General features: G+C 44.3%; 3 protein-coding genes across 8 annotated transcripts in view; 2 read left to right on the top strand and 1 right to left on the bottom strand.

Moving 5' to 3' along the window:
- The window catches only part of LOC101163046 (protein jagged-2), a 69,015-nt gene extending 65,701 nt beyond the window's left edge, over nt 1-3,314 (top strand). For all 4 annotated transcript variants that reach the window (XM_020713456.3, XM_011490664.4, XM_020713457.3 and 1 more), the window contains one exon: nt 619-3,314. In XM_020713456.3, the coding sequence (XP_020569115.1) occupies nt 619-1,121 (503 nt within the window). In that variant the 3' untranslated portion in view covers nt 1,122-3,314. The remainder of the gene's footprint in view (nt 1-618) is intronic.
- An 8,131-nt stretch (nt 3,315-11,445) lies between these two features.
- tedc1 (tubulin epsilon and delta complex 1) lies at nt 11,446-23,484 on the top strand. 2 transcript variants are annotated; one of them, XM_023951394.2, is made up of 8 exons: nt 11,446-11,746; nt 11,942-12,026; nt 14,743-14,945; nt 15,603-15,740; nt 17,794-17,856; nt 18,543-18,629; nt 20,411-20,548; nt 22,098-23,484. In XM_023951394.2, exons 1-8 carry the CDS (start codon nt 11,615-11,617, stop codon nt 22,404-22,406), a joined length of 1,155 nt encoding a protein of 384 aa, XP_023807162.1. In that variant the 5' UTR covers nt 11,446-11,614; the 3' UTR covers nt 22,407-23,484. The 2 variants fall into 2 exon arrangements, with proteins under 2 accessions (XP_023807162.1, XP_023807163.1); XM_023951395.2 differs by lacking the exon at nt 22,098-23,484 and adding an exon at nt 21,052-21,285.
- Nucleotides 22,679-25,409, bottom strand: pth2 (parathyroid hormone 2). 2 transcript variants are annotated; one of them, XM_011490661.3, is made up of 4 exons: nt 25,191-25,409; nt 24,601-24,705; nt 24,269-24,442; nt 22,679-23,137 (listed from the first exon to the last, which is right to left on the bottom strand). In XM_011490661.3, the coding sequence occupies exons 1-4, from the start codon at nt 25,310-25,312 to the stop codon at nt 22,963-22,965; spliced, it is 576 nt and encodes a 191-aa protein (XP_011488963.1). In that variant the 5' UTR covers nt 25,313-25,409; the 3' UTR covers nt 22,679-22,962. The 2 variants fall into 2 exon arrangements, with proteins under 2 accessions (XP_011488963.1, XP_011488962.1); XM_011490660.4 differs by having other exon boundaries at nt 24,269-24,445; nt 25,191-25,398.
- Nucleotides 25,410-25,959: the final 550 nt, after the last annotated feature.

Raw genomic sequence — 25,959 nt, forward strand, 5'->3', positions numbered from 1 at the left:
ATGAATGTCAAATCCATTCACATGTTAGTTTCCTAAAGTTCACCACTGTTGTTTTTCCACATCCAAAGAATCCAAAGGGAACATTCTTAGAACATTCTAGACACTGGATGGTCACATGACTTTATTCAAAGTCTGTCCACACATTGGACTGGAATGATGGACTGATCCGTGTTAATGACATCACACGTCATGTTGCTGTGATTGGTTGGTTTACCTTATAGGGAAATAAATCTACAGTACCTCAATCTAGATGGTATTTTATAGGATCGATATAATCGATTTATCTCACTTTGAAACAAATTTATTACGGTAAACGTAGATTTGGTAAACAACTTGCCACAGACAGATGGATCTGGTTGGATCGTATGAATATCGATCGATCTGTGGATTAATCGTTACACCTCTAGTTGTACTTCCGTGAATAAATTTTGAGGTGACAGTTTAGGGCAAACGTTCCATGTGTCACCCTGCCGTGTGTTTTCTGAGGAGCACAGGCTTAAACACTGTGACGCCTCCATGAGTGAAGGGATGATGTCTGATTTTCAGACTGTAATAGAGGTGGTTTTCCATCTAACCATTGACTCGTGGCAGTTTCAAATCTGAATCTCTGGTCTCCAGGTTACCTGGTCCCGGTGCTGTGTGTCGTCTTCAGTCTTCTCTGGATCTTCTGCATTGTCATTTGTGTCTGGAGGATCCAAAGGAGAAAGAAAGGCCGGGAGAGACCAACGTCTGAGGAGATCCAGGTCAACAACCAGCTGGACCAGAGCAACTCCCCCAAAGTGAACCGCGACATGGACATCTACTACGAATGCAAGAAGCTGATGAGCCCCTCCGACAGGACGTGTGACGAGGGGCCGGGGGAGCGGGAGGACGAGCACAGTGGGGAGAACCAGGAGGGTGAAGAGAGGGTGTCGGGTTTGGAGAACAAGCTGTCACATCAGAAGTGCTACGTAAAGGAACCCCAGAACACGGCGGTGCTGATCAGAAGGGGGCTGATCTGCACATCACACAGTGGTCCCGGGAATCTGCTTCCACGGATGGCTTACAGCCCCAAAGACAACCGCTGTAAAAACTTGAATGCTGCGAGGCTCAGCGAGGACGTTAAAGACCAGTATGTGTGATCTGATAACCAACATGGATACAACCAACTGACTCCTGAAAGCACCTCAAGTGAAAACTACACACGCTTTAACTTTGGATTTTGGTTGGCACTCCTTATTTACATTTGTTAGGCACAGTGGCTTATTTAAAAAAAGAAAAAGAAAAAAAAAAAGAAAGAGGTAGGCATGAAAGTATAAGTCCCAGCTTTTAGATTTGTAGGTTTTGTCGTCTGTGACAATACTGGGATGAGGAATTTCTGTTGCTTCAGGTTTTTGTCATTTCTGTTATCCGCCTTAACCCAAAGCAGTGGGCTACCCTGTGTTTTTTTGTTTTTTTTACAATCTCAGTAAAAGAAAATCTAAGTTTTTTTAATCAACGCAGAGTCCAACATGCGATGCTTGCATGTCCATCTTTGCTTCCCTTTTTTCCCTTTTCCACTTTTATAATTCTCATACTTGTCATTATTTCTTTTCTACAAACCAGAGAGTTTCATGCCCTCAGTTCACATGTCTGTCCTTTTCTTTCTTTTCATTCACTCGCTTGATTTTTTCCAACGTCAAAAGGGAAAACGTTATACCGACAAACATTTAAGAAAGCAATACAATTTTTTATTATGATGTACATATGTAAATATATAGAAATGTTTGTGTATATTTGAGTCTAGTAAGTTAAGTGAGGCTTTGTACTATAGTTTTCTAAAGTGTAAGAAGTTTTTTTGTCATTCCGTTTATTAGTTTCTACTGAGACCATGACAGATTTTATGCAGCTTTTTTCCTTCAGTCAAACTCCATCGTGAGTCATAATTTAAGAGAAAATACTTTGGAATTGTAGTAACTGACAGGATGTAATTTATATGTATAGTATTTGGTCCTGGTAAGAAGCAGCATTGGAGCTGTTTGTGTGGACAGCTGTGAGTCACTGGAAAGGTTGTCTTCATTATTACAAAGTTTTTGTTGTTAAAAGGATCAGAATATGGTTTGGGAAGGGTTTCCACAATTCCAAAGAACTCCCTTTCTTTAAAAAAAAATTTAAAAAGTTTCAAACGGTGCCTTTTTTCGTTCAGACTCAGGCCTCTGTAAAGAGAAATGAAACATGTGGATTTAGAGGACATGCAGTTTTCTAGAAAGGCTTAGTAGATGCTTTTTGGTCTGTTTAGCTTTGTTTCTTGATGAAGTAATGGAATGGCATGACTTTAGTTAGCATGGATTTCATTTTCTTTTTTGCAGATAGTATCTCATCCAAAACAGCAGAGATGCACCTCATCGAACACCTCACGGGCTTCCTCTGATCGACACAATTCTGTGTCGCTGATGCAGATATCAAAAGTATTTAGCTGCAGAAATTGTGCAAAGAAAAAAACAACATATTTGTGTTTTTTAGTACTCCTGGCTTTAGAAAAACATCACATTAAACCTTTTTTTGGCTTTTCAAAATTGAAGATCTGGTTGATGCATCTGACGCAACTGAAAGAGCATCACCAGGAAAAGAAAGGTGCAGTGCCTGTAATGAATGTTATTTTGCCTTTTTTTTTACGTTTTTTATCTTTACAAACTTTTTTTTTTAATCTACAGTTTATTTAAAAGAATGAAAATGTCCGATAGAATTTCAGTTCTAGTTGTTGTCTGTTGCACTCCAATGATGTTGAAAGTTGTGTAGTTGGTTCTTGAAACTACCCTGATCTGAGCTGTTTTCAGTACAAGTTGACGAGTAATGGGGTCCAAACACTGTAAAGCGCGTCCTCCGCTCTCACTCCACCGATCCTCTGAAACGTTTGGCGGTGGACAGACGAGGGGCTCAGGAGCCTTTCCTCTCATCACGGACGACGCAGGGGCGGGAATGAGTGTGTGCTTTAAAAAAGGGTCTCTTTTCCACTTTTTCATTTGTAACGATGCTTGTGTGTTTTTCTGGTTTAATGAAGGGAACAACGTGTGTTGTATTTGATGCGGTTTGTGCTCCAAGGATTCTGGGGCAGACACAAATGTTAGGGATTTCCACCACTGCAGTAAAATAAATGTTCTTATTTGAGTATGAATGTGCTTTTTTGATTTGATACTTTTTGACGATCAAGGAGAACGTACGCTTGTTTCTGTCTTTAAATTTGATATTGTGCTCGCCCTGCTTTACCTTTTCCAAAACTTGGTGATGTTTTTGGTTTGCTAGTTTCCTTTTTTCTTTCAACACTACTATTATTTATTAAAGTGTTTTATACCTAATATGATTTCTGTTATTCTTTTAAAGCTAAGGTGCCACATGACAGCTTTTGAACTTTTTTATAAGTTGACACAGCTAAAGGAATTGTTATTTGCTTTGCACAGATTGTGACAGCAGGTGGAAACAGATGCAGGAAAAAAATCCAAAGTTCAGTTTAAATTATTTTTTTTAAACTCTATGTAACCAGGATAAAAAATTCATTGAGATTAAAAATCTCTTTTGAAAGAGCGTACTGGCCAAGAGGCAGCAGAACAACAATAACACACATTTCTCATTTACACTCACTCTCAATCAACATAAAAAAGTCTTAAATAAAGCATTTACAGTTTGATAGTTTTGTGTCATGTTCATTTAAACGTAATTTGAAACAGACCAGAGAAACAAACTCATTTGATTTAAACTCTTTGTGGAGTTCATTCCAAAACTGTGCTGCAGCGAATCTAAAAGCCTTTTTTCCATCTCTGTGCTGCACTCTGGGCACAGAGAGCAGGAGCTGGTCCTGACAGCGCAGTCTGTAGCTGCTGCTGCTCTTCAGTTCCAGGAGCTGCTGGAGTTAAAGCAGTACCAACCCAAGAATACATTAGTAAATTAAAAGGTACCAACGTTTTAATCTGTGCTGTGACAAGGAGGGCCACTGGGACATAGCCGAAACCACAGTCAGAGACCTGTCCCCCACCCGAAGGCGGAGGGACATGACCCTCTCATCCGCCGGGGTGAACTCCAACACTTGGCGACTGAGATGGGGGCTCACGAGTAAGCCCACACCAGCCTGCCGCCTCTCACCATGAGCAACTCCAGAGTGGTAGAGAGTCCAGCCCTCTTTAAGGACTGAGTTTCAGAGCCCAGGCTATGTGTGGAGGTCACCCCAACTATATCTAGACGGTATCTTTCAACCTCTGGCACAAGCTCAGGCTCCTTCCCTCCCAGAGAGGTGACATTCCATGTCCCGTAAGCCAAGTTCCTTGACTGGGGTTAGGGTCGCCGAGGCACCCGCCTTCGACTGCCACCCAAATTACATTGCACCAGCCCCTTTTGAGGTCTCCTACGGGTTGTGGGCCCATGGGAGGGTGGTCCCACGTCACTCCTTCGGGCTTCGAGTTCGAGTCCGACCAGGGACCGTGGGAAGGGCACCAGGCGCTCGACTGCGAGCTCCAACCCCTGGCCTGGCTCTAGAGTAGGGCCCCAGTGATGCCAATCCGGGGAACGTAATTGAGTCCTGGGTTTTATTCTTTATCAGAGGCTTCTGAATCGCTCTTTGTCTGACTCGTCACCCAGGAACTGTCTGCCATGGGAGACCCTACCAGGGGCTTAAGCCCCTGACAGTTTAGCTCTCAAACTCCCCCACCACGTTAAGGTGGCGGTTCACGGGGGAGCAATTAACATACCAAAGTATTTTTATTTGGTTACTAGTTCGATTAAATGTCCTTCTTTTGTAGTAATCGGGTGCAGGTTTTGGAGTTTGGTTCTGCTTTTAGAGAACAGCACATATTTAGTCTTGGTAGAGTTTAAAACCAGTTTTAAATTATTAAAGGTGTTCTGCAGTTGATTAAAAGCTGATTGGATTTTTGATATAGCAATCTCAATTGAAAATGCTGAGGTGTACAAGACGGTATCATCAGCATACAGGTGCAAGTTATTGATGGTACTATTATCAAGGTCGTTTATATAGATGGTAAAAAGAAGCGGCCCAAGAATCAAGCCTTGTGGAACCCCTGAGGATACTTTTAAAACATTTGATTTTTGGTTCTGAACCTTTACACACTGTCATGTCAGACAGGTAGTTTGCAAACCAACCGACGGTGTGCCCTGACAGCCCAAAACTGATGAATGATAAAATCCTCATTGGAAATAGAAAAAATGCTTAAACAAACCAACTAGAACTAGAGTGCAGACACTAAATTAGCAATAGTGTGGTGTTTATAACTGGAATGAACTAATTCACAGATCCAAAGGACTCCAACACTGAGTGCTCAAAGTCAGCCTGCACAAAGCAAACACAACAAAACAACACAAAAGTTCTCATAAGTCTGGGTCCCAGACAGACGAGAAGGCTGATCAACCCAGTGGAACTGGATAAGGAATGTCCTTGTGCAGAGAATTTGGGGAACTCACTGATGATCTCTCACAATACAAAGGTACTGGATCCCCCCCTAACCTTCCTGAAAGCGGTGGATGGTCCTTCAGTCCACCCAAAAGGCATAGGCATGAACTCCTAGTGGCCTATGGGTGTATTGAATGCAGTCTTCCATTCGTCACCCTGTCTGGTACATACTAAATGAAAAGCATTACGAAGATCTAAGGTGGAGAAGACGATGGTTCCCTGAAGGAGCCCAGCAGCCATTGATATTATTAGCAATGGGTACTGCAGAAGGACGAATCAATCGGGACACAGCTGACTGCGGGGGGAGGTGAGGGGGGGGGGGTTATCAGGCAACAGCTTAATGCTGATCAAATGGTCTATAGGGGTCATGAAGTGGCTCAGGTTTTACTGAATACCTCCTTGAGGTATTCATTCATTCATCTTCAGTTTTGTTTCAAATGTGATTAAAACAAAAGCATGATCAGTCTTACACAATAGACTAGACAATGACATCCACAACAACTGCAGCAATTAAATACATAGACCCTATTTTCAATTAAAATAAATGCATAAAAAGGAGTTAAAAAAAAGTCTCTCTCTTTATGAAAGAAGCCAGAAAATGATTAACTGTTTCACATTGAACTCATCCCTCGGGTTGCATTGCTTTGTTGCCTCTCTCTGTGACCTATGGTAGTTGCAACAGGTGAGCTTATCATAAGCAGGCACTCTAGCCCTCCTCCTCGCTCTGAAGCCAAGCAGCCAGCTGTTGCTGCAGTCCTTCATTAGCTGCAGTACAGTCTCTGCTCCCCTCCTCCTCCCAGTCACATTACTGCTTTCTTCATGTTACGCAAATACACACAAGCATCTTGCTTTGACCTCGTGTCACCTGACCCACCTACTTACCCGTCTCCCCTGATCTTAATCTGCTTAATGCTTCTGTAATTATTACTTGCAAGGTCTGTAGTAGCTTTTGTTTTACCATCAAACAGGCCCAAGCCATGGGAACCCTGTCATTAATTACCCTTTGATTAATGGTTCTGGCTCTGTGTCTCGTCTCACCACCAGTCTATCATTAGGACTTTTCCGACTTCCCAACCCAACCTCTTCCAGTGAACAGCTAGCCCACACAGCAGTCGACCCTGCTAAATCCTCCCACCACTACAAACAATACGTGAAGAAAAGTATAGATATTGTGTGTTTTACATATCTCTCTCTCATCATTTTGATATGATTGTATTACAGTGGGGTTACATGGTGGAGTACTGGCTAGCCCCCTCACAGTGAGAAGTCCCTGGTTCAAATCCTTAAGTGTGGAGTTTGCATGTTCTCTTCAAGCACGCATGTTTTGTTTTCTCCAGGCACTATAGCTTTCCGCCCCGGACCAAAAATATGCTTCATGGGTCGATTATCTGTTGGGTGTGAATGTGTGTGGCTGTTTGCCTTTGTGTGGCCCTGCAACAGACAGGCAAACTGACCAGAATGTACCTCACCTTCACACCCAAACCTGCTGAGATAAACTGTGGTGACATGAATGCAAAAATTAGATTAAAGACAGAAGTCTTTCAGGCTGTCAAGGAAAATGATGATCTTAAAGTACAGATTACTGAACTAGAGACAGAAATGAGACCCTCTGGAACTTCAAAATCCAGGGCATGAAAGTAAAGAGCAACCAAAACACCTGTGAAGAGGTCCTCAGCATCCTGTCTAACGTCGCACCACAGTGGGCTCAGCGTGAAGAAGGAGAACCCATCAAGTGATAAAGCCATTTGCTGTGAGGTATTTGGGATCTCATTAACACGAATCAGTCCATCATTCCAGTCCAATGTGTGGACAGACTATGAATAAAGTCATGTGACCATCCAGTGTCTAGAATGTTCTAAGAATGTTCCCTTTGGATTCTTTGGATGTGGAAAAACAACAGTGGTGAACTTTAGGAAACTAATATGTGAATGTTAGTTGTCTAGTTGACCTGTTTGTTTGGACACATATTTCATTTAAACTTGATGATCTGGAAGAAATCCAAGAATCTGGAAAACTTCACTGTTCAGTAGCAGGAATTTCTGTCTGAGTCTCACTGCTGGAAGTTTGAGAGATAAAGATTATCTGGATCCATTTTAGGTCAGAGAATCGGGTCGTTCACCATGATTTAATATCCATCATTAATTGTATTAGTAATCACAAATTGTGTTGTATCAAATTTTGTTAAAATAATCCGTTTCACTCTTACAATCACTCACTGGCCACTTTATCAGGCCTACCTGTCCAACTGCTCATTAACACAAATTTAAAAAATCAGCCAATCAGATGGCAGCAACTCAATGCATTTAGTCATGTAGACATGGTCCAAACAATCTGCTGCAGCTCAAACCAGCATCAGAACGAGGAAAAAAGGTGATTGAAGTGACTTTAAACATGGTTTGGTGTCAGACGGGCTGGTCTGAGGATTTCAGAAGCTGCTGATCAACTGGGATTTTCACCCACAAACATCTCTAGGGTTTACAGAGAATGGTCCGGAAAAGTGGAAACATCCAGTGAGCTGCAGTTCTGTGGATGGAAATGTCTTGTTGATCCCAGAGGTCAGAGGAGAACGACCAGACTGGTTCCAGCTGATAGAAAGACAACAGGAACTCAAAGAAGCACTGGTTCCAACCGAGGTCTGCAGAAGAGCATCTCTGAATGCACAACACGTCCAACCTGGAGGCAGATGGACTACAGCAGCAGAAGACCACAGCGGGTACTGCTGCTGTCAACTAAGAACAGGAAACTGAGGCTACTATTCCCACAGACTCACCAAAACTGGACCAAAGAAGATGAAAAACATTGTCTGGTCTGATGAGTCTCCATTTCTGCTGCCACATTCAGATGGTAGGGTCAGAATTTGGCCTCAACAACATGAAAGCATGGATCCATCCTGCCTTGTATCAATGCTTCAGGCTGACATGGTGTCATGGTGTAAGGGGATATTTTCTTGGCACACTTTGGTCCCCTTAGTACCAGTTGAGCATGGTTCCAACTCCACAGCCTACCTGAGCATTGTTGCTGACCATGTCCATCCCTTTCTGACCACATTGTTCCATCTTCTGATGCTACTTCCAGCAGGATAAGGCTCCGTGTCATAAAGCTGGAATCATCTCAGACCGGTTTCTAGAACATGACGATGAGTTCCCTGGACTTAAACGGCCTCCACTGTCACCAGAACCCAATAGAGAACCTTTGGGATGCGGTGGAACGGGAGATCGGCATCATGGATGTTCAGATGATAAATCTGCAGCAACTGTGTGATTATATCATATCAATGTGGACCAAAGTCTCTGGGGAATGTTTCCAGGACTTTGTTGAATCTATGCACCAAGGATTAAGGCAGTTCTGACTAAAAGGTGGACCTAATGAAGTGGCTGGTGAGAATAAATGGGAATAGGGTCTCTTTAGACACCTACCTATACAAAAGCCCATTGAGACGACTGTTGTTGTGAATTTGGGCTATACAAACAAAATTGAATTGAATTGAATTGATTGACCAAACAATCAAACTGGAAAATCTGCTACATTTTTGGGAAATAAGTAAAGTAGTGATCTCTTCAATGTTTCTTGATGTTCAGTTTTAAAGTACGCAGCTATTCCAGATAATTGAGCTGCACTGGCCTTCATATGATTAGTTTTAAGGTTTATTTGGTCTTTCAGTAGCTGATGCATTTATTTTAATTGAAAATAGGGTTAAAAAAAGAGAATGTCATGTTCATTTTCATAGTGCATATTTTATGTGAAATGAATTGAATTAAAATAATCAAAATCTTTACCATCATTTTTTACTCAGTACATCATAACTTTTGTTAACCCTCTCCACTATTTTTTCCTATGTTTATTCCATCCTGTCTATTTTTATTTCTTAGATAGATTTTTACTTTTAAAAAAAGCAGACTGTTATTCTGTTCAATACAAAACACAGCAACTATACTGACTTAAAATACTGGTCAAATGAGGTTGGAGATAACTATTTTAGCCATGGTCGCCATTCTTCTTCACAACTTGGAAATATGTGCCACTAAATGTAGACGTTTAGGTCAGGTTACATCCCAACCAACTAAAGCCACAAAGGGGGGCCCCAAGTCTGGGTCTCCCTGTGCCGGTCCCCAGCCCAGATATAAAATGGGGTTGTGTCAGGAATGGAATCTGGTGTAAAACCTCTCTGCCAAACCACCTGTGTGGATCAGTGAAAGCTGATTGGCTGTGGTAACACCTGAAGGGATACGCAGAAAGGTGAACATTGAATACTATTTGGAAACCCTTTCTGGCTGTCATGACGTGGCCCAAAACAAAAGCCCAGTTACAGAATTATGGAATGAATGGAAGAAAATTTCTGCTTGATATCTTATTCTGAAAATATTCTTGGAGGTGAATACAATAGATCGGTTTTTGATTTATTTCAAGCAATGTGTATGATGACATCATAATTACTCTTAACCGTTGTGCTATCTTTGATGACCCCACCCTTACATAGACGTGTTCTCCCTACCATGACAAAGGTGGATAAAGGTGGAGAGGATTTCATGTAATCCATGGACACCAGTGAAGATCACAGATCATTGAAGAAAAAAGGTTCAGCGCACTGTCTAGTGGGTCTAGATGACCCAACTCCCAATGGTAAAGTGCCTAGGATAGCACAAGGGTTAATCGTAAATAGACATATTTGCACATATTTCTGCAGCGCACACACATGACATGCTGATTTCCTCTCAGGGTCACAGACACCAATCCAGCTACTGTTGGGAAAGGGAGGACACGCTGAAGAGGTCAGCAGTCTGTTGTACACACTTCCAAATATATGGCAGTTCCAGGTATCACCTTTAAAAAAGCCCAAAGAAATAGATCAAATGTTCCATATGACAGGCTTATCAACTGAATGATGCTTCTAGGAAAATGTGTTGTCCACAAAGAGATTTTTAAAGTGTAAACTTTGATTTTCTTTCATAGGCATTTTTTCTGTTGTAATGTGTATGAGATGTAAAAAGCTGTGAAATAATTTTAAATGGTTGAAAAGATGAACCTAATGGAAACACCTGAGGATTAACTTTAACATGGATTTGATCCGAAATCATTTTGATGCTGTTTAATTTCCTTCTATTTTTATTTGTTTATTGTTATTAAAAAATCATAAAACATATCAGCATAATTATAAAACAGTTGGAGTAATTGAACAAAAGAAGATGGCAAAACAAAGACATATACAAACATATATGCTGATTCTAAGGGTTTTCATATGATTTTTTGTTCTTTGAACTGTGGCAAATTTTTCTGCTTTTTAAGTTTTCATGAATATCAATAAATGAAAATATAAATAAATCTCCGTATGGAAAAATATTTAAAAAGGGTTTAAGTTCTGAAAATGTACTTGTATGAACACAAAACTTGCCCAATATTATTAAAACATTATAAACTAAATCAAACAGGATGTTGTGTGAAATTACACCAGAAAATGTTTTTTCATTACTAAAACAGGACATTTCGAAGACCTCCCACAATGAAAATCACCCCAAAAACATAGAATATAAATTGATTAAAAAAAAGGTCAATATTTTCAGTGTTTTCAACACAGAAATGCAACTATTTTCCCAAAATCCAAATCTTAGTCTTAATTTTAAAAGTTCTTTACAGGATATACATTATGATTTAAAATTTACTTCTTCAGATTTTGGACTGGTTGGGAATTTTATGAAATTTGAAATCAGTTTGCTCACATTCTTTTTTGTATAGTGTTGTAAAATGTCAGTGTTTTTATTTTTAATTTTTAGATAAAAACAACAGTAATATGTCAAAATATATCAAAACTATTGTTGTTTTAAATTGTTGCCTGGCCTTCTTGCCTTGTCCTTACCTATTTTTATTTTGTTATATTTAATTTTATTTTTTGTATGCACATTTTAAATGTTTGCTAGCCCTAACTTGGTTTGTATATTATTATTATTATTATTATTATTATTATTATTATTATTATTATTATTATTATTAAAAACATGTGGCGGTTCCCCTCCGGAACAGCAGGGGGCGCTGGTAGCACCGGTTGCCACCGTCGACATACCTCAAGAATTTAAAGTAGGAGAGGAGGGAAAAGAGGAAGAGAGACAGCAGGAAAACAGTCCCTCACGGCTTTTGGATTTGGGGTGTAAAATGTGTGAAGTCGTCCAGCCTGTGCGCGTACTGTGCCGGTTCTGAATCGGTACCGTGATGCAGCGGGGTGTCGCTGTGGAAGTGAAGCAGCAGATCCAGACCCTCTGCAGACTTTTGCTGACTTCCGGTCTGAGCGACGTTCCCACTCCGGAGGCGTTTAGACAGGCCAAGTTTGGTGGACGGCTGGACGTATGTCGGCATATTTGTTCTGCTCTGTTTAGTTTACAGCTATGAGCTTTTTAAAGGCTGCATTTCAGCGTAAGTGAGAGCAGTCCTCACCTCCTGCAGGCTGAAGAGTTTCTCTGAAGTTTGCAGGCGGAAGGCTGCTGTTACTGGACGTTCATCAACAGAACTGACTAAATCAGCCTCTGCTTGTGTTTCCAGGAGGATCAGTTCTGGAAGCTCGTGGAAAACCTGATCCTAGCCACAGGAACCGTTTCCTCCACGGGTCAGGAACATCTGAAGGCGGGTCAGTGAGGTTGACCTCATTTTCAGCTGCAGTTACTGCTGGCAGAAGGCCGGACTGAGAAATCTGACTTTAGTGCAGATGTTTGTTTCCACGTAACCCCCCCCCGAGGAGGCTGAACGCCTACAGTCCTCAGTCTTTCACTTTCGGCTTCTCCTATCTTCCTCCTGCCTCCTCATCATCTTCATCTGCTCTTCCTCCTGCCTCCTCATCATCTTCATCTGCTCTTCCTCCTGCCTCCTCATCATCTTCCTCTGCTCTTCCTCCTGCCTCATCATCTTCATCTGCTCTTCCTCCTGCCTCCTCATCATCTTCCTCTGCTCTTCCTCCTGCCTCATCATCTTCCTCTGCTCTTCCTCCTGCCCTTCATCATCTTCCTCTGCTCTTCCTCCTGCCTCATCATCTTCCTCTGCTCTTCCTCCTGCCTCCTCATCATCTTCCTCTGCTCTTCCTCCTGCCCTTCATCATCTTCCTCTGCTCTTCCTCCTGCCTCATCATCTTCCTCTGCTCTTCCTCCTGCCTCCTCATCCTCTTCTGCTCTTCCTCCTGCCTCTTCATCATCTTCATCTGCTCTTCCTCCTGCCTCCTCATCATCTTCATCTGCTCTTCCTCCTGCCTCCTCATCATCTTCCTCTGCTCTTCCTCCTGCCTCCTCCTCATCTTCCTCTGCTCTTCCTCCTGCCTCCTCCTCATCTTCCTCTGCTCTTCCTCCTGCCTCATCATCTTCCTCTGCTCTTCCTCCTGCCCTTCATCATCTTCCTCTGCTCTTCCTCCTGCCTCATCATCTTCCTCTGCTCTTCCTCCTGCCCTTCATCATCTTCCTCTGCTCTTCCTCCTGCCTCATCATCTTCCTCTGCTCTTCCTCCTGCCCTTCATCATCTTCCTCTGCTCTTCCTCCTGCCTCATCATCTTCCTCTGCTCTTCCTCCTGCCCTTCATCATCTTCCTCGGCTCTTCCTCCTGCCTCATCATCATCTTCCTCTGCTCTTCCTCCTGCCTCATCATCTTCCTCTGCTCTTCCTCCTGCCCTTCATCATCTTCCTCGGCTCTTCCTCCTGCCTCATCATCATCTTCCTCTGCTCTTCCTCCTGCCTCTTCATCATCTTCATCTGCTATTCCTCCTGCCTCCTCATCATCTTCCTCTGCTCTTCCTCCTGCCCTTCATCATCTTCCTCTGCTCTTCCTCCTGCCTCCTCATCATCTTCCTCTGCTCTTCCTCCTGCCTCATCATCTTCCTCTGCTCTTCCTCCTGCCTCCTCCTCATCTTCCTCTGCTCTTCCTCCTGCCTCCTCATCATCTTCCTCTGCTCTTCCTCCTGCCTCATCATCTTCCTCTGCTCTTCCTCCTGCCCTTCATCATCTTCCTCTGCTCTTCCTCCTGCCTCATCATCTTCCTCTGCTCTTCCTCCTGCCCTTCATCATCTTCCTATGCTCTTCCTCCTGCCCTTCATCATCTTCCTATGCTCTTCCTCCTGCCTCATCATCTTCCTCTGCTCTTCCTCCTGCCCTTCATCATCTTCCTCTGCTCTTCCTCCTGCCTCATCATCTTCCTCTGCTCTTCCTCCTGCCTCCTCATCCTCTTCTGCTCTTCCTCCTGCCTCTTCATCATCTTCATCTGCTCTTCCTCCTGCCTCCTCATCATCTTCATCTGCTCTTCCTCCTGCCTCCTCATCATCTTCCTCTGCTCTTCCTCCTGCCCTTCATCATCTTCCTCTGCTCTTCCTCCTGCCTCATCATCTTCCTCTGCTCTTCCTCCTGCCTCACCATCTTCCTCTGCTCTTCCTCCTGCCCTTCATCATCTTCCTCTGCTCTTCCTCCTGCCTCATCATCTTCCTCTGCTCTTCCTCCTGCCCTTCATCATCTTCCTCTGCTCTTCCTCCTGCCTCCTCATCATCTTCCTCTGCTCTTCCTCCTGCCCTTCATCATCTTCCTCTGCTCTTCCTCCTGCCTCCTCATCATCTTCCTCTGCTCTTCCTCCTGCCTCATCATCTTCCTCTGCTCTTCCTCCTGCCTCCTCCTCATCTTCCTCTGCTCTTCCTCCTGCCTCCTCCTCATCTTCCTCTGCTCTTCCTCCTGCCTCCTCATCATCTTCCTCTGCTCTTCCTCCTGCCTCATCATCTTCCTCTGCTCTTCCTCCTGCCCTTCATCATCTTCCTCTGCTCTTCCTCCTGCCCTTCATCATCTTCCTCTGCTCTTCCTCCTGCCTCATCATCTTCCTCTGCTCTTCCTCCTGCCTCATCATCTTCCTCTGCTCTTCCTCCTGCCCTTCATCATCTTCCTCGGCTCTTCCTCCTGCCTCATCATCTTCCTCTGCTCTTCCTCCTGCCTCATCCTCCTCATCTTCTGCTCTTCCTCCTGCCTCCCTCATCAGCCCTACAGCTTTCTTTCCTGTCTATTTTCCCTGTTTCCACACGTCTTTATCCATCTTCACTCCCTTTTTGCCTCTTTTCCACACATTCAGTTTCTCTGAACAGCTTCTTATTTATTATTTCATCTCTTGTCATTTCTTATCCTCCACTCAGTTTCATCAGCGTCATTTCAGCCACACACACACCTCCAGACCCTTTAATCATTTTAAAATGCTTCAATCTTTCAGTTCTAACTAATTGTCTTGTCATTTTTTAGGAACACTGTCTTTTTCATCATGAAATCCTTTGTCCTGCTTTGCATATTCAGACACGGTTTTTGTGCATCAGTAGAAGTTTTCTTGGTGTGATTCAGATCGCAGGAAGCTGGTCGCTGCCGGTCTGTGGCAGACTGGATACCACGCTCCCTGGATGCTTCAGGATGAGGCCGATGGAGGAAGTTTCTCCTGCAGAGACCTTCTTCTGGCATCGGGCTGGCTCCTCGCTACAGGAAGTCTTGAGAAACTGTTAGTCCATCAAGTTCAACAGCTAGACAAGATGCTACTGACGCCCGTTTTGGTAAGAATGCATCACTGTGTATGGCAGGGGTCGGCAACCTTTACCACTCAAAGAGCCATTTGGATGACATTGTTGGGACACCGGGAGTCACATAGAACTTTACTCAGAAAATGTCTACATTCAGATTTTATTTTTTTAAACCTAATAAACAGCCGGTCAGTTTTTTGTTTTATTTTATTTATTGTTTTATTTTTTAAATGATTTTTATGAACCTTTCCTGTTTCCTGCTTGCCGACCGTAGTCGTCAGCTCAGGGGAGCCGTTCCAGGGACGAGCAGCTCGCCTGGTTCCGACCCGCTTCTGGTTCAGATCTGCTCACAAAAATACAACAGCTGGTGGACAGACGAGCCGAAGATATTCTGCATGATGAGGCTTTAATTCCCTGTGTCTTTTTAGAAGAACTTTCCATCCCATAAAAAAAAAACTCTGGCGTTCACAGCTGTAGACACACCCCCTCCACACGTTCACGCTGCTCTCTTCCTCCTGCCTGCTGGCACGTCCCAACACTGTTAAAGGCGTCACAACGATGTAAGAACATAACAGTTATTTTATAAAACCACAGAGAGCCGCAGGTTGCCGACCCCGGTCTATGCATTACACCTTTCTGGTTTGATAAAGTCTCCGCTCAGTAATATTTTTTACACCTTTTGTGTTTTAGGTGAAGTCCAAGCTTTGCCCTGAGCTCCAGTTTGATGCTGCGTCCCTGAGAAGACTTCATTGGCTCTTTGGGAGTTTAAGACACCAACGACGAAGCCTGCTTTCCTTGCTCCGTGTGCGAACTGGAGCCCTTTACAAGGTGAGGCCTCTTCCATCTCTGGGAGCGGGCAGCTCTGCTGGAAGTGATGCAGAGAAAATCAACTGTTTGGACCCACAGCACCCTGTTTTCATGGTGACCACATCTGCTTCATGTGAGCGGCCCGTCACTGTATTACAAAGACACTGTGCTGTGTACAACAACGGATGCACCTTTGTTTCATGAAGTCACTGAATACCGACAGCTCTTGCTAGCGTATGGAGTAAAAAAGTCATCGTCCAAAATTCACTCATAAAAAGCGGGGTGGGAGAGGCGGCGGTGAACAGTTTTACGAGCAGATAGACGAGACTTTCTGTGCACAGACTTCATGGACGACCTGGTGGGTCAGCTTTGTGGTGTGAACAAAACAGGACTTCCTCAGAGGAGGAAGCTGAGGATCCCTGTCCTAAGTCCATCGCCTCAGTCCAGAGTCCATCGCCTCAGTCCCGAGTCCATCGCCTCAGTCCAGAGTCCATCGCCTCAGTCCCGAGTCCATCGCCTCAGTCCCGAGTCCATCATCTCAGTCCCGAGTCCATCGCCTCAGTCCATAGTCCATCGCCTCAGTCCCGAGTCCATGGCCTCAGTCCCGAGTCCATGGCCTCAGTCCCGAGTCCATGGCCTCAGTCCCGAGTCCATGGCCTCAGTCCCGAGTCCATGGCCTCAGTCCCGAGTCCATGGCCTCAGTCCCGAGTCCATCGCCTCAGTCCCGAGTCCATCGCCTCAGTCCCGAGTCCATCGCCTCAGTCCCGAGTCCATGGCCTCAGTCCCGAGTCCATGGCCTCAGTCCCGAGTCCATGGCCTCAGTCCCGAGTCCATGGCCTCAGTCCCGAGTCCATGGCCTCAGTCCAGAGTCCAACGCCTCAGTCCCGAGTCCGTGGCCTCAGTCCCGAGTCCGTGGCCTCAGTCCCGAGTCCGGGGCCTCAGTCCCGAGTCCGGGGCCTCAGTCCCGAGTCCGTGGCCTCAGTCCCGAGTCCGTGGCCTCAGTCCCGAGTCCGTGGCCTCAGTCCCGAGTCCGTGGCCTCAGTCCCGAGTCCGTGGCCTCTGTTTCGGGTCCGTGGCCTCTGTTTCGGGTCCGTGGCCTCTGTTTCGGGTCCGTGGCCTCTGTTTCGGGTCCGTGGCCTCTGTTTCGGGTCCGTGGCCTCTGTCTCGAGTCCGTGGCCTCAGTGCCGAGTCCGTGGCCTCAGTGCCGAGTCCGTGGCCTCAGTGCCGAGTCCATGGCCTCAGTGCCGAGTCCATGGCCTCAGTCCCGAGTTCATCTCTTCAGTCCCGAGTTCATCTCTTCAGTCCCGAGTTCATCGCTTCAGTCCTTAGCCAATCATCTCAGTCCCGAGTCCATCATCTCAGTCTCGAGTCCATCATCTCAGTCCCGAGTCCATGGCCTCTGTCTCGAGTCCATGGCCTCTGTCTCGAGTCCATGGCCTCAGTGCCGAGTCCATGGCCTCAGTGCCGAGTCCATGGCCTCAGTGCCGAGTCCATGGCCTCAGTGCCGAGTTCATCGCTTCAGTCCCGAGTTCATCGCTTCAGTCCTTAGCCAATCATCTCAGTCCCGAGTCCATCATCTCAGTCTCGAGTCCATCATCTCAGTCTCGAGTCCATGGCCTCTGTCTCGAGTCCATGGCCTCTGTCTCGAGTCCATGGCCTCAGTGCCGAGTCCATCATCTCAGTCCCGACTCCATCATCTCAGCCCATCCCCCACCCACACACTGATGGCTGCTCCACTGGCACCAACCTGTAACAGTCAGGAGCAACGTGGGTTTCCGTGTTTTGCCCAAGGACACTTTGGTAAGTGGTCAGTGGTCAATGGCGTTTACTTATAAAGCGCTTTACAGTCACAGACCATCCTCCCATTCACACACTGGTGGCGGCTCATCTGCTGAACACTGGCGCTAACCTTCCACCAGAGGCAAGGTGGGGTTCAGTGTCTTGCTTGAGGACACTTTGACACATGGGGGGGGGGCAAGACGGAAATTGGTCCTACAAGCCTCTGATCAGAGGTCGACCCCTGTACAAGTAAACAATTGGAGCCTTGTCTTCTATAGTTATCTTTTTTTTCCAGGTTCTTTCTGCGAGTGTTTGGTCATGTGACTCTAGTGGCCAAAGTTCTGAAGCGCTGCAGAAGGTAAGCATGGGATCTGATCTAAAAATGACTCTGTGCAACAATTCGGCAATATTTCTGACAAAAGATCAAATGTACTTCATAAAATACATGTTTCTAAATACATGCATTTCTAAAGTCCTCGAGATCACATTAAAGGATTCGAAGCAGAAAGAGTAGATTTGCTTCAATGACTTGATCCAATTATTAAAGAATGAAGTTTAAAACGATGCTTCAATGCGGAAGTCTGTCTGTCGGCAGCAGTTCTCCATGTTTTGATGTCACAGTAAATCTGATCCAGATCAAGAGAACCATGAAGAACAGGAATGTCACACGGATGAAATCCAGCCTGAAGGATTTTTAGACTTGATGTAAATTCTTGGCTAAACTTTTCCTTTTTATTTCATGGATATGTTGTATTTTTTCAGAATGCAGAGGCTTCATTTGACCACAGTCCCAAAATGAAGCCTTTGCTGCTGTTTGTCTGTTCCGCTAATTGATGGAAATCATTTCCTAAAATACTTACGTTGCTACTTTTTTATTTGTTTGGAGGAGTCTGGCCTAATTGGACCAGAAAAGAAAATGTACAGTCTGAGCTTCTGGTTTTCCCTGGTGTGTCCTGTGCAGGAGCAGTATTTTGTGCTTGATCACTTCCTGACATTCATTTTCCATCAGTGACAGTTGCATTCTTGTGCTGTTCTCTGCTGTAGGACTTGGCTGGTTTGCAGAAACTCTGTGGTCTTCTAGAATTATATGTGAGGTGGAAAGAGGAAGAGAAAGTCTTCTGGACTTGGATGGTATGGAACAGTTACTCTCTGAAACACAAAACACATTTTACACTCGGGTGAAGCAATATTTGGAATATCAGCTGGCTGCTTTGAGGCCCTGAATGAATTAATGGCTCTAAACCCTCCCCCACGGCCAAACAAGTGAGGGGAGAGATTCTAGACCAGAGGGGTCCAGTCCTGTTCCTCTAGACTGGACCAGTTTTCAGAACCCCTCCCACTGCTGATCACCCAATCCAATGAGAAGCAGCAACACCAAGGGCGAATGGAGGAGCAAGATCCTGTATCTGGGGAGCTCCTGAAAGCTCAGAATGTTTTCTGGAACCAGTTGGAACGATTTCTGGAACCAGTTAGAAGATTTTCTGGAACCAGTTTGAACGTTTTTTGGAACCAGTTAGAACGTTTTCTGGATCCAGTTATAAAGATTTTCTGGTTCCAGTTTGAACGTTTTCTGGGTCCAGTTAGAACGTTTTCTGGATCCAGTTAGAACATTTTCTGGGTCCAGTTTGAACGTTTTTTGGAACCAGTTAGAACGTTTTCTGGATCCAGTTATAAAGATTTTCTGGATCCAGTTTGAATGTTTTCTGGAACCAGTTGGAACGATTTCTGGAACCAGTTAGAAGATTTTCTGGAACCAGTTTGAATGTTTTCTGGAACCAGTTTGAATGTTTTCTGGAACCAGTTTGAATGTTTTCTGGAACCAGTTTGAACGTTTTCTGGATCCAGTTATAAAAATTTTCTGGATCCAGTTTGAACGTTTTCTGGAACCAGTTAGAACGTTTTCTGGATCCAGTTTGAACGTTTTCTGGAACCAGTTTGAACGTTTTCTGGAACCAGTTAGATTTTCTGGAACCAATTTCAATGTTTTCTGGAACCAGTTTGAACGTTTTCTGGAACCAGTGAGAAGGTTTTCTGGAACCAGTTAGTAGGTTTTCTGGATCCAGTTAGGTTTTCTGGATCCAGTTAGATTTTCTGGAACCAGTTTGAATGTTTTTTGGAACCAGTTTGAATGTTTTCTGGACCCAAATAAAACGTTTTCCGGAACCAGTTTGTACGTTTTCTGGATCCAGTTTAAACGTTTTTTGGAACCAGTTAGAACCTTTTCTGGATCCAGGTATAACGTTTTCTGGATCCAGTTATAAAGATTTTCTGGAACCAGTTCGAATGTTTTCTGGAACCAGTTTGAACCTTTTCTGGATCCAGGTAGAACCTTTTTTTGGAACCAGTTACAAGATTCTCTGGAACCAGTTTGAATGTTTTCTGGAACCAGTTTGAATGTTTTTTGGAACCAGTTAGAACGTTTTCTGGATCCAGTTAGAACGTTTTCTGGATCCAGTTAGAACGTTTTCTGGATCCAGGTAGAACGTTTTCTGGATCCAGTTATAAAGATTTTCTGGTACCAGTTCGAATGTTTTCTGGAACCAGTTTGAACGTTTTCTGGAACCAGTTGGAAGTTTTTTCTCTGGAACCAGATAGAACCTTCTGCTCTCTCTGTGAGCCGTGTGGGAGAGAAGCTGCAGGAGAATGTCTGGACGATCTCATGAACCCTATTGGAGACGTGATTACTGATGTTTTAGACCAGAGGAAATTTCCGAATAAAAGCACTTCCATTGTATATATACTTCTGTTTTGAGTTTAAGTATTGTGAGTTATTGTGTTGTTGAGTTATTCTGTGGTGTTGTGAGTTATTGTGTTGCGTAGTGGGTTAATTTTTAAGTGTTTAAACAAATTGTAGTGTGTTATGTTGTGTAGCTAAAACTCCTTTTGGATCTTCCCTGATTTCCCTCCTTTAGGACAGTGTGGTGCAGTGTCATCTGAAAGAGTCTCATGGCGAGCCGTCTTCACAAACCCCCAGTAGGAGCACGACGGCTTGTTGCCATGGAAACCAGGCCTGGGAGAAACTGGAGGGTTTGCTTTTGAGCGTTGAACAGGTGTGTGGCATTTATGTGGCGTTCTTGCAGACGTTTGAGTGAAAATAAACTGCAGGCTTTAACTGAAGGCTGTTGACGTGGTTCTGTTAGGACAGCAATCGCTTCGTCATTTGGTTCATCTTATGTTAAAGTAAAAAGTTAAGCAGTAAATTACGTCACAAACTCCAATATTTTCTAAAAGTGGTTCAGGTTTTGGAGTTAAAAACCATGAAGCTTTTATGGAGATGTGACGTTTGCAAATGAACCAAATCTCTTAAACAGCTCCTTATCGAGCCGGGACGGACTGGGAACCAGTCAGCCCAGTCGTCTTTCTGGACTTGAAGTCAGGAGTTTTTGAGTTTTGCTGTTTAGTTAAAAATCTTCACCAGAAGCTTTGGCGTGGAGCTTTAAAGTAGCCTGATTTGTGTTTTGTATCAATGGTAGGTTTCTATAGATTCCATCTATTGTAAGAACTGTTGATTACAATAAGTTTCCAGCACATGTCCTTATCTTCATGTGTTCAGAAGTTCTTCAAGGACAGAATCGTGCTATAAAGGGAACTGCAAGAACATCTGCTGCATCAGACTTTGATTCTGGAAAGGAACTTGTGTTTGCTTCTGTCAGAGTAAAAGAAATCAACATTGTTACACGGCCTTATAAAATAATGGAATTTCATTATTGTCAATATTTCAAAGCTACGTGTTACAAATAAAAGGTGTAATAAGCACTAAAACACAAATAAAGTGCATTTTTATAAACAGTGTGGTGCATTCAGGGGTATCAAATCAAATCAGATCCCACTTTATTTATAAAATAGCGCTTCTCATGCATGTTGCGCAGCTCGAAGCGCTTTAACATTAAAAACAGAAAACACACATTACAGTAAAAACCCAACCCACCCTTCCCCCTTCCCACTGCCCTCCATTAAAACATATGACCCATGACAATATTGACTATGCAAGTTTGAATAACTAAATAAGCAAACAAAAAAGTAAGTTAGTGAGAAACTGGACCGAATGGTTGTTTTAGCGTTAGGTTGCAGACCCGGTTTAGCTGTTGCAGTAGTGACACAACTCAAAGTACACAAACGCACTCTTTTTACAAAGGCTACATAGTGATCTTGCTGTCAACTCAGAGGATATGGAAGTGGAATATTTACCATGACTTTAACATCTTGTCCACACAAATAAATAAAGCTAACTGAATTACAGGTAGGAAATCTGAGTTTGAATTATTCTGATCCAGATCTCAGCCCATCAATCCTCCCTGTGATTATTTCCAGGACAAAAGGAATAAAGTCCAGACTGGCTTCTTAAAAGTGACTAAATATGAAATGAGCCAAAGAGCCAGTCATTTGAATGACTCTCTGAAAAGATTCAGCTCCCTCCAAAGAGCCATAGATCCCATCTCAACTCTGTTCTGCGTTTGACACCAAACAGGGTTTATTCTCTGACAGAAATGTGATTTTATTTCAGCCAATGCTGTGGACTGAGGGGGGGCCTTTTCTGCTGAGGGGGGCAGACTAGGTCTGCTGCATTTTAAAGCGATTTTTCTCTTCGCGTATTCACAGAACAGTCGTGCGGAGCGGAAACGTGGAGACGGTGGACGGGGAGCCTCCTCGTCTTCCTCTTGGGGCTTCCTCTCCTCGCCTCCCATCACTGCCGTGTGTTTGGTCAAGCTGCAGACTGAACGCCAAGCGGGGCGCAGCGGCCGCACGGCAGAGGACCGGCACGAGCTCCCAGCATGCCGAGCTGCAGAGCTGCTGCGGAGCACCGAGGAGCAGCTGCTGCAGAGGCGGCACAGGCGAAGGCTGGCCAACAGGATGCAGCTGCAGGACGTGACTGCGAGGCTGGAAGAGCTGCTCATGATACCACTCTGAGCCTTTGTGACGCTCAGAACTCGCCTCGATATCCTCAATATTTCTGTGAAACTCGACTTCCACAGAACATTAGACGTAGACCTCTGATACTTGACAGAAACTGTGTCCCATGGCGTCCGTCACATCCGTGTACCTCTCTGTTTTGGCGGCAGTTGGTGTATTTCTGAGGCTCCTCGTGTTTCTGCAGGTAAACGCTGCTCTGGACTCTCGTCCTCATCGGTCCACAGACCCGGCTCTTTTTTTTTTTTTTTACACAAAAAGTAACAGAAGGATCAAAAGGTTTCACTTTATTTAAATATGATTCTGTTCCAAGTCAAACACAAACCTCATTATTGCACACAAGAATTTATTAACAGGAATAGCAAACATAGTTTTTATTAGAGACGAGGAGCTCCTGTGCCGTGTGCAGTCAGCACGTCTGCTCATGCAAACAGCCTCTCAGGAGAACGAGAGGCGGCGTTGGCTCCAAACGCTTGGGACTCCGAACCGCATCTGAACTGTCCTTTAAAGGCGTTAACCACTGAAATCTTCAGCAACTAGTTTCAGAAGGAGCTCTTTAAGAATTAACCACCAAAAGCTTCTGCATGTAGGAGTTGAGCCACTTCTGCCTCTCCATGGCCGTCAGGAGTTTATTCTTCTCTCTGAAGGCGGCGTCGTCGGCCACCACCATGTTCCTCTTAAGCAGCCGGGCGCCGTCAGATGTCCACTCGGGCGGCCACATCCCGTCCATGCTGCACGCAGAAAACAGAGACTCGCTGACACGTTTCTGAGGAAACGGAGCAGCCTGAAGGAAATCACAGTCCCTCACTTCCTCCTAACCTTACATTTCTTAGAATCTCATTTTTTAGCTCCTTTCTGATGGAGAAAGCCCCGCGTCCCGTCTGCCTCAGAGAACTTTGTCTGAATCTATGAATATATGATATATTTCTGATCAACATTAAGTGAGAATCGTTTCAATGTATCTGGAAAGCTGTGGAAACGGACAAACGGACAGCAGACGCTGACCCAAATGTTCTTTTGAGATAATCTGTTTACAACAATTCCTATTATTTTGATAAAATTCAAAGTATATCAGAAAGGAATTTGCATTGTGTGTGTGTGGGGGGGGGGGTCATCTGATATTTGAAAAATCAAACTTTCCATTCGTGAAACAAAATCTCCATTGAATTCTCATATTTTGAATCCATTGTAGACACAAAAATGGCTCGTCGCGTCACCTGACAGGTGAGAGCAGACCAGCAGGAGCTAAACTCTACAGGGAACACATCTGCCTCCTGTTCTTGTAGTTTTATACAATAACAACCAAACTGCCACTTTATTTACCAGAGTTGGACGTCCGAAATTTAAAGACAAAAGGAACAGAAAGTTAAACGGATAAAGACGGCTGTGCATTTATCCACTGAAGGTGTATTTGGACGATAATAATAATGGATTAGATTTATCTGCGCTTTTCCAGACACCCAAAGCGCTTACATTGCGGCCATTATTCATTCACTCCTCATTCATACTTGGTGATGGTAAACTACAGTTGTAGCCACAGCTGCCCTGGGGCAGACTGACAGAGGTGTGGCTGCCATTTTGCGCCTACGGCTCCTCTGACCATCACCGGGATCATCCATGCACATTCACACACCAGTGGAGCCACACTGGAGGCAAGGAGGGTGAAGTGTCTTGCCCAGGGACAAACGACATTTTTGGCTGGTGGGAGCGGGGAATCGAACCGCCAACCCTTCGATCATTGGACGACCCGCTCAACCACCTAGGCCACTGTCGCCCCTGATGCTAGTGTGGGATTTCTCTTCTCCGAGCAGTTCCAACTACGACCTCTGAATCCCTGAGGACACAGCAAAGCTCACAGCCACCTGGAGTCCGTCCTCTCTGGGGTGAAAAGCCACGCCTCCCTCAAAAGGCCCGTCTTACTGGCCGCCGCTCGGACGCTCGGCGGTGACAGCATTTGAATATTCCAGTCGTGGAGGGAAATGGAAGGGAAGACCACGTCCCATTCATCCTGCTTTGGATTCTCTGGATCCTCAGAGCTTCTAGAGTCAGGAGGAGAGAATAACGTTAAATGTGTCATGTTTTTGGTTTAGAATACACGCAAGTCTATGCTAATGTGCAAAACCTCACTACAATGTAAACGTCTCTCGCCTTACAGGTTCAGAATGTGAATGTAAAGACGTGATTTCATAAACACCTGAGAGGGAGACGAGTCTGAGGAAAGCCAGACACCATGGAGATCATACCCATAATGCAAAGCAACAGGAAGGACATGCGAGGAAACACAGGAATCCTAGACATACTAAAAAGACAGAACAAATACACGTTAAATGAACGACTTTCATTTCTGAAGTAGTGGTTGTTCCTCCTAAAGCACACTAAAAAAAACAAGCTTTCCAACCCCTCATTTCTGTAGAATACATGTAGACAGAAAGGATTTCATCTACATGCCAGACGACACACTATATATAGTCATACGTTTGGATTTGGGGTCATTTTTGATGAAGTTTTGACCCAGTGAGAGAAGAAAAGTGTGCAGGACGTCAAGACATGCAAAGACACAGAAGCACAAGTAGAAATTATAAATAAAGCTTGATGTGCGCTCTTTACTTTTTTCAAGTATTTAAAGATACATACATATATCAACAGAGAGTATCCCAGAAAGTCTGGGATTTGCTTTTCACTATTGCAAAATAGGCACATTTTTTGTTCTCTTCTTACATAACAAATGTCAGGTTTGTGAAGTAACTTTTGATCCATGCTTGTAGGATTTAGAGGGATTCTTACCTTTGAGGGTCTGATGGATGGAGCTTCAGCTGAAACACTGACGGAGACGAACTGCAGCCAAAAAGCAGCAAAGACAAACGTCTATTTATGGAAATTCTTGTATGGCTTTTAGGATTTATCATGAATTCCTCTGGATCTTTTCCAGCAACGTGGAAGTGGAAGGTGGTCAAGCACGACCAGTGTCCTGTCTTTTATACCAGTACACCCTGGACAGAAGCGTAAACCCCCGTCAGCCACGCCCACTCACAAACGCACACCTGCTTCCCAAGATCAGTCATTTCAGCTTCTGAGGCGACGAGTACTGTGGGAAAGTTAAGGAGCTTATTAGTGTCCCGTTTCTAAATCTGGTGCTCCTGCAGGACAAAAAATGCATCTTATTACTGAATGTCAACACAAGGCTGTGTGAGGATGTGTGCACATGCTGGTTCAACATAGAGTAAAATAAGAGAGAACTTCATTGGAGCAGAGCTGTTTCATCTCGAGCAAAGAGGGAAGAAGCTGGAAAAACAGCAGCTCATTTATCTGAACACATGTAACTAAAAAGATTTTCATGCTTCATTTCTGTCCTGTAACCTGATTCCTATTGCACATCTGATCACTTTATTTTTCATGTTATTTGTAATGAATGTCTCTTTTTCAAAGGGTAAATGTAGAAAATGAACCCCTTCAGACCTGGCGTCCAGGTGACGTGGACGTCACAATTAAATTACCACAGAGGTTAAGTAACGGGTAAAGTAGCCAAAGCAGTGATACAAAACATTTACGCTAT

The sequence above is a fragment of the Oryzias latipes genome, chromosome 22 (assembly GCF_053564925.1).
Source record: "Oryzias latipes strain Hd-rR chromosome 22, Olatipes_Hd-rR_3.1".
NCBI lineage: Eukaryota > Metazoa > Chordata > Actinopteri > Beloniformes > Adrianichthyidae > Oryzias > Oryzias latipes.